Source organism: Chroicocephalus ridibundus, chromosome 1 (assembly GCF_963924245.1).
Source record: "Chroicocephalus ridibundus chromosome 1, bChrRid1.1, whole genome shotgun sequence".
Taxonomy (NCBI): Eukaryota; Metazoa; Chordata; class Aves; order Charadriiformes; family Laridae; genus Chroicocephalus; species Chroicocephalus ridibundus.
The window spans coordinates 131,681,376-131,689,377 of NC_086284.1; the positions used below are offsets into that span (position 1 = coordinate 131,681,376).

Below are 8,002 nucleotides of genomic sequence, written 5' to 3' on the forward strand. Positions count from 1 at the left end.
GAGCCTTACCTGCTGCAGGCTGAACAGTCCCAGGTCTCTCAGCCTTTCCTCATGTGAGAGATGCTCCAGTCCCTTCATCATCTTTGTGGCCCTTCGTTGGGCTCTCGTACTGGGGAACCCAGAACTGGACACAGCACTCCAGGTGTAGCCTCGCCAGTGCTTAGTAGAGGGGAAGAATCATGTTCCTTGACCTGCTGGCAATATTTTGTTTAATGCAGTCCAGGATACCATTCATCTTCTTTGCAGCAAGGACACATTGCTGGCTCATGTTCAGCTTGGCATCCACCAGGACACCCAGGTCCTTTTCTGCCAAGCTGCTTTCCATCTGGGTGGCCACCAGCATGGGGCTGTTCCTCCCCAGGTGCAGGACTTTGCATTTCTCCTTGTTGAATTTCATAAGGTTCCTGCCAGCCCATTTCTCCAGCTTGTTGAGTTCCCTCTGGGTGGCAGCATGACCCTCTGGTGTATCAGCCACTCTTCCCAGTTTGGTGTCATCAGCAAATGTGCTGAGGATACACTCTGTCCCATCATCCAGATCATTGATGAAGATGTTCAACAGAACTGGACCCAGAATTGACCCCTGGAATACATCACTAGTGACTGGCCTCCAAATAGACTTCCTGCTGCTGATCATCACCCTCTGGGCCCGGCCATTCAGCCCGTTTTCAACCCAACTCTACTTATACAGAGACATAAGTTACACAGAGTTCTGAAAGGCAACCTACGGTTGAAACCTGATGCATTACAAAATAACAATTTTTGCTTGTATTAATTATTTTATCAGAATCTGAATGCTATCAGAGTCAATGAGTTATGCTGCAACATATGCTAAACTAGCCATCTAACTTTCCTTAGTTAGCAAATTGTCCTTAAAGCACTAATAGGAAAATTTGTAAGATGGTTACCCTCCTCCACTCTCTTACCTGCTCCAAAAGAATGCTGAGAGATGTAGCCTCTCCCCCACTTCACTGGCACTCACACGGGAAACCAGACAAGAACATCACTTCAACTTAAAATTTACTCTGCAGAAGGATTGCAAAGAAACCCTCCACTCCCAAACAAGTACACTGAAACTGCTCCTGTTGCTACAGGAGTGCTTCTCACGGTGGCAGCACCGGCTTAATTTTTGTGGAACTATGTACCAAGACGATGCCAAAACTAGTTAAACTTCTCCAATTACACAGGAAATCTCAGAATTTACAACAGGAGAGAGACTTATGTAGAATAATCAAGCATTTAAACTATAGATGCATAATATTTAAACAGCATCTCTGAATATTATGGATCCTCCAATAGTGAAAAAAAAAATGATGTTCCCTATCTTGTTGCTGATTTGAAGTTGCTCAGTGCTGGTCTAGCACCATTCTATTATTGTAGTAAATGAGTACGAAGAGCTGTAGTATGGAGCAAAAGGCAATTGCCAACCAATCTAAGATTTGTGTTCAGTTTCTAGCTAACAACTCCACTGACGCATGAAAGCAAAGCAGAGTCCAACTTCTAAGGTTGAAAAGGCTGGCATGGATTAAGTGTCCCATAAACCACCCACTCATTTACAGACCACAGATGTGGGCAGATGCCCCAAACAGATAACTTTTCTTTTTTCCCCCCACTTTAAACTTCAGTTACTTGAAGAAGAAACAAAAAGTTAAATTCTCCTCTTCCCACGATACCTTTACACTGCTTTAAATAGTGTCAGCAGCCTAAAGAACAATGTTTTCAACAATCTTCTCATGACACTGCCTACCACACCAATGACTTCCAGATTACAAGATCTGAGAAACCTGCATTTAAACCTAAAAGTTAATAGAGCCATACTCTGATCATTCCAGCCTCACTAGAGATGGACCAAAGAACTCATTTTGGTGTCAGAGTACCAGCATGATTGAGATGTGCTTTTAGATGGTGTTGATCTCATTTCATGGTCTTCATCTCCGTCAATTAACCTGACAGAAGTTCAGGTAACTGGGTGAGCTAACAGGAAGCATGAAACATTTTTAGCAGTCTGCTACTTACTTCTTATCTGAATCACAATGGCACACAGCGTGGCTGATGTAAAAGATTGCTACCATATGTCATGGTTGCAAAAGTAACTCATTCACCTTAAAAGACTAATGCCATAGCTTTTCATACGGGAAACAAACTTAGTTTACACACAATTTGTCAATCCTGTGCACGCAGCAGAATCACTTTTGTGCTTACTTAGAGCATGACAACAGTTCTACACTTGTAAGGTCAAACCAAAGTACACTTTGGACACATGATATGCACATGTAAAAGCTGGAATTGTATTTTAACCAGCAAGTTAGGTTAGCATTATATAAACCGGGCACTGCACAACGTTTCTTAATCAGGGAGTTGTGACCTTTACAGGTTTTACTGCAGTCTGAAACACAGGAGGCCCTACTGCTCAGCCATTCAATCTGAGACACTTTCACTCGACTTTCCAGAACACCCCCCCCCTCACTTTATGCTTGATACCCTTCAGAATAGGAAAACGTGTTCCTGAGGAACTTAACTTAATAGAGGAGTCACAAACATGACAGAGATGAAGAATGCTAGCACAGGAAGTAAGTTACAAAGTGACTGGCAATATGAAGGGTGAGCAGTTCTACAGGCCAGAGACAAGTACAATGCTTCTTTGGAAGCCTAAGAATTACAACTAGACCCATTACAAAATGATTAGGAACATTAAAGCTGTCTGATTTTTTAATCTTAAGACCATCTTGGATCCAAAAACCTATCACAAAACCACAAGCACTACTGTACAAAAATTAAACCACTGAACAGTTCTTGTCAAATCTGGCATGTCCCAGGTCTTGACTTCCCTATATATTTATTTATTTCTTCTACCCTATATAGTATCCAACTTCAACCGATACATTTGTATTAATTCACATCCAAGCTCAATAAGATTGGTTACAATGTCACATACCTTATGTCAACACACTTTCATATGGGGCGGGAGGAAAAACCAAAACAAAAAAAGAACCCACAAAAAGTAGCACTTTAATTCCTCCCCTTAAAAAAGTCTACATTTACCCAAGAGGAGACAAGGCGAAAAAGCAGCTGGAGTAGTTTGGCCTGCAGTGTCAGCAAAACAGGTTCACTGAATTTTTGCCTTCTTGTTCATAAAATGTCTTTGGAATTTCAGACTAAACTTCAGGTACAAACAGAGAGTCGGCGATGCACACAGCAGGCCTGTGCCAGGCACACATCACAGCGCCACTTGAGTGACAGTCATTTCACTGTCCCTGGTCAGCTCCTAGGAACACTATTTGGAAAACCAGGAATCAAAGCAGCAAAGTCACTACCAAGCACTTATAATCTAATTATCTCTTTGCAGCTGTCAGACTCCTCCAGGATCCACCACCATTTTTCACCTACTCCATTAAAATCTTCCCACATATCTATAACCTAAAAATCTCTAAGGGAATAAGTAATATCCAAATACTTCAAAGTTTGCAACTGTTCTCATACTGCTTCACTTATCTGGTATGTTATTTTGAATACAGGAACCTTAACATCATGCTTACGTGAGTATTTTCTAAGCTTATTTCCCATTCAGTAACAAATGTATTCTCCATTGACAAATCTATTTCACCCCGAAACGTGCCTATGGATTGTTATCATGGCACTAATTGAAAGTCAGAATTAAAAATTCTAAACCCTTATAATAATAACCATTTCCCCATAGGAAGCTTCTTCCTTCCTATTTGTCTGATTACTGCACACAATTCATGAGTGACAAACGAAGTCTGCAGTTTGATAAAGTGCTATGTAATGTAATCACGATTGTCCCAAAGTATTGTATATGAAAAAGCAAAGCTAACATCATGCTTACAAACCATGCTATCACATTACCTGACTTCTGAATGCTTAACTGTGCAATCATTAATTTATCTTTCCTAAAAGTATTTAATAATCATACATCTGGGTGGAGTCTAATAGAAGGCCAAGCTATTATGTGAAAAGTAAAAATAAAGACCTGTGATTTTTTAGGTACTTATGGCCAGTGACTCAACATATCACTATTCCCTCCTTCTTTGCCTCACTTCCACCTTCTTCCGACAAACTGCATTGTGTGCTACAGCTGTATTTGGAGATGTGTATGCTGATGGACTCAGTTCACCTCTGCTGTCTGTCACAAGAAGCTGGATTCTAGGTGTCCTGCTGCTAGTGTGCACAATAATTGTGATGATCTACGTTTGTCAGATATTGATTTCCACGAAACTAAAGATTTCAATCTCTTTAAGACCTCCGTGATTGGCAAATTTGTTGGAAATTGGCCAGAGAGTTAAAATTACTAGGTGGAGAAGGAATAAACAGAGCGCGTTTGTAAGCCTTCTTTCCTTAGAGCAAGCTGAAAACACACCCAACAGGAAGAATTAGTTTCCAGGGACCGAATTCTAAATAAAAAAGCTGGGCTCTTACACTGTATTCTGAAGCTGACTAACTTCCAGGTTGAGATGTCACACAGGAGCACGCAGAGGCGATGCATGGCACATTCTCTACTCTGGACCAGGGCTGAAAAGACGTTACGGTTGAGGAACAGTGCTCTCCCCGAAGCTAACTTTCTGCAGAGCGATTTACGGCCAGTTGTCTCACATCATCCGAGATTTCAAAACGATAAAAACACACCGCCACTCTCCAAACGCCGGGTGCCGTCACCCTGAAGGCTTTCCCCGACCTCACGCACCAGCGCTTGGAGACCCACGCCGGGCCGGGGAGGCGGTCAACCCTGCGCAACCGAAGCAACGAAACTCGCTCGGGAGCCAAAGCCCGGCCGTCGCCACGGCGGTGCCTGCGGGAGCACCCGAGGGGCAGCGAGCAGCCGCACCACAAAGGGCCGCGGAAGGCGGCGGGGAGAGGTGGGGGGGGGGTCTGACACTGCACCACCCCGGCCTGTTCCGCCTCCGCGGCCCCTACCCAAGCCGGGCCCGAGGCCCTCCCCGGTGGGCGAGGAGGCCTGAGGGGGCTCCCGGGGGTGGCGGGAGAGGGCCGGTGGCCCCGCGCGCCCTTTGCCAACCGCCTCCTCAACGGCAACGGTCGCCGCGCGTGAAGGAAGGGCGGCCCGCGCCCCCTCAACCCCGGCACCGCGGCCGCTCCCCGTCCCGCCTCTCCTCCTGTTCCTCCCACCCCTCCCGCTCACCGGGCTTCGCTCCGAGCAGTCCCGTCCCCCCTCCCTCGCGGCAGACGCCCAGCACTCACAGGGGGGCTGAGGAGCGGCAGCCCCACCGCGGGGACCATCCTCCGAGCGGGCACCCCGTGTCAGCGCGCCGCCGCTGCCTCCACTCCGATCCGTTCCCCAACCCCCCCAAGCCCCTCCTACCCGCGCAGCCCACCCTGCTGCTCGCACGCGCGTCACGGGACAGCCAATCCGAGCGCACGGGTTGAGCCTGCCAGGCCAATCAACGAGGGCGCAAAGGGGAAGGCGTCGCTCGGCGCGACTGGGCGGGGCGGAGCCGGCACGGGCCAATCGGCACCACAAACATTGGCGGGGCGGCCCAATCGGAGGCCAGAGAGGTTGAGACTGGCGTGCGATCCGTCAACAAGTTACGGTGGCCGAAACAGGAACTACCAGAGACCGGCACCTCAGACGACCAATGGAAGGAGAGGGAAGGGGCGAGAGGCGGGCAGAAACTCTTAAAGGGGAAGCGGCGCGCGGCCGATGCTTCGCGTCGCGCTGCCGTTACCTCAGCGCCGGTTGCAACCGCCCTTTCCCCGCCCGCTTACAAACCGCCCGCCGGCAGCGCTCCCTCACCCTCCTTCCTACGCCGGAGCCGCCCGCCCGCCCCCCGGCCCCGCCGGGGGAGAGTGCTGGAAAGGCTGAAGCCCCTGGTCGGCTCCATAAACCTCCATGACGGAACGGCACACGGGACCCTCCCGAGCGGGCAGGTAAAAAAAAAACAAAACAAAAGAACTAAAAAACAACCGTGGTATATAGTGGGTTTTTTTCAGATTTAAAATATTTTTTCTGTCACAAATTCTGTCACATTTAAAAAAAATAAACTCTACGCGGCGGCTGGCGGTAGAGGCTGAGCGTTGACCGCAGCTGCTCTAACAACCACCTGAAGGAAGCTGGTGTCGGCTTCAGCTGGACAGACCTCATCCTTAACGACTTAATTTATACATGGAAACACGCCCCTGCTTCCCCTGCAATCACACCTCTGGAAAGGAATTGAGATTTGTTTTTTTTACTTTTTTAAAAAAGCAGCAGCTGGCCAAAGGTTTTCCAGATCATAAGTGGCAGCTAGGTGTTCAGTAGCAGCCCAAACAGCTTCTGTGACTGTTATTTCTCTGCTGTTACTGATTCATTATGAGAAGCAGTTGTTTCAATACGAGGGTTATAAATGACACACTGTGCTTATTTAGCTCCAGGGAGTGAGACCCTTCATCCATCTTCCTCATGAATCAAATCAGAGATTAAGAGAAGTGTCATTTCTTCCGCTAAATTAGGGCATCTGAATCATTACCAATTCCCCACTACCTGAGCTTGTATTTCCTGCTAACACCTCTCTAATTCAATTACTAATCATAAGGCAGCAGCTTCCCGTTTACAGTCTCAATCGTTTTCTTCCACAGATGTTCTGCAACAGCTACTTTCTAGAATTCTTTTCAAACATATTTTACAAGTACGTTGTATCCCTGCTCACCTGTAGGTGATGTTGGAGTTGCAAAGTCTCTTCTCCCTCAGACAACTTAAAGGCAGATCTGTGATGCTTAGGCTTTATGGAAAACATAGATACCTTTTTCCCCAGAAAGCATGTTGTGTCCAGACACCTTCCTAAAACATTATACAACACAGAGCAAGAACAAGTTTCTGAAGAAGCATCCAAGAACTTTTCTGCTGCTGAAATGAGTCATAGTAGTAATTAGATGTAAAAAAAAAAAAACCACAAAACAAAAAACCACCAAAAAATAAACAACCCCAAGACATTTCATTTTGAATTGCTGCTGCTTGCAAAATAATCTTGCACCTGACGTTAAACAGAGGACCCATTTGCCAGCTGTGAAGAAGTTTTAAGGCCCTATCTGTTTTTGCAGAGAAATTCTAAAGTTACTGTTAATAGCAACTTCACAATGTCAAGTATAAGTATAAAGGCACTTTTTCAATTTTCGTATTTTTTAGATGACTTGACACAACCAAACTGGAGGACAAATGAGATCCAAAGTACCTGTGCTCCATCAATTTATTCCAATATAAACTGAACTACTTTCCCCCCCCCTCCCTTCTTTTAAAGGGTAGTGTGGTTTTTCAGTGAAGATTTTCACTAAAAAGGCATCCCTTGTCCAAAGCTGCAAAATAAAGTATATCTTCTGACACCCTACTATGCCCTGGAGTGTCTGAGCTCATACATTTTCAGATTACCAGTACAATGTTAGATTACAGTAGCAAAAATCCAGCAGCAGGCAAAAGTCCACTGGTGAAATCATATATAACAAGAAATTGTTGAACATCAGTAGCCCGTTTCTGGTAGTGAGTTATAGACTAATTATTATATGTCAAGATAGCTTAAAAAACACCCAACAACCTCAAACCAAACAGGTTTTGCCCAAATATTTAGAAAAGCTTTACATTGACTAAACTAAGTGATTTGTTGTTAGTGTGACAGGCTAAAAGGAAGGGTTTCTGCAGCTTTATTTTAAATAGTCTTAAGCAAGAACAACTTGAATGCATTTTTCGTAATGGAAGTATAATACTTATCTGTAGTGCAGGTTTGGATTCAAGAATTTAGTCAACAGTAATGACCTAAGCCTGTATGACATCACACTGCAGCTTACAGAAAGGCTATCAGAAGACAGGTCAGTGCATCTTTCCTCAGGTGCAGGAGTTTCTTGGACTTGTGGGCCATATACATGCAAGTGAGTGAAAGAGAAAGCTGGCAACCTCACTTAGCAGTCTGGAGAGCTTGAGATGGCGTTGCCACAAAGCTTTCAGAAAAAGTGGCAGTAAAACTGAATGCTTTTAAAGTATTAAAGCACTGGGGAGGAGGAAAGAAGG

General features: G+C 45.5%; 1 protein-coding gene across 8 annotated transcripts in view; it reads right to left on the minus strand.

Annotated features, from left to right (window-relative positions):
- Positions 1-5,323, minus strand: part of USF3 (upstream transcription factor family member 3) — a 39,033-nt gene extending 33,710 nt beyond the window's left edge. For 4 of the 8 annotated variants that reach the window (XR_010073349.1, XR_010073346.1, XR_010073348.1 and 1 more), the window contains exon 1: positions 5,209-5,323. Coding sequence is in view for 1 of the 8 variants with exons in the window: in XM_063352578.1 (XP_063208648.1) it covers positions 5,209-5,247 (39 nt within the window). In the remaining 7 variants the exon portion in view is untranslated. Of the gene's footprint in view, positions 1-4,431; positions 4,525-5,149 lie in introns of all 8 variants that reach the window. The other 4 variants (XM_063352625.1, XM_063352609.1, XM_063352594.1 and 1 more) reach the window with 3 other exon arrangements.
- Between the last annotated feature and the right edge of the window lie 2,679 nt (positions 5,324-8,002).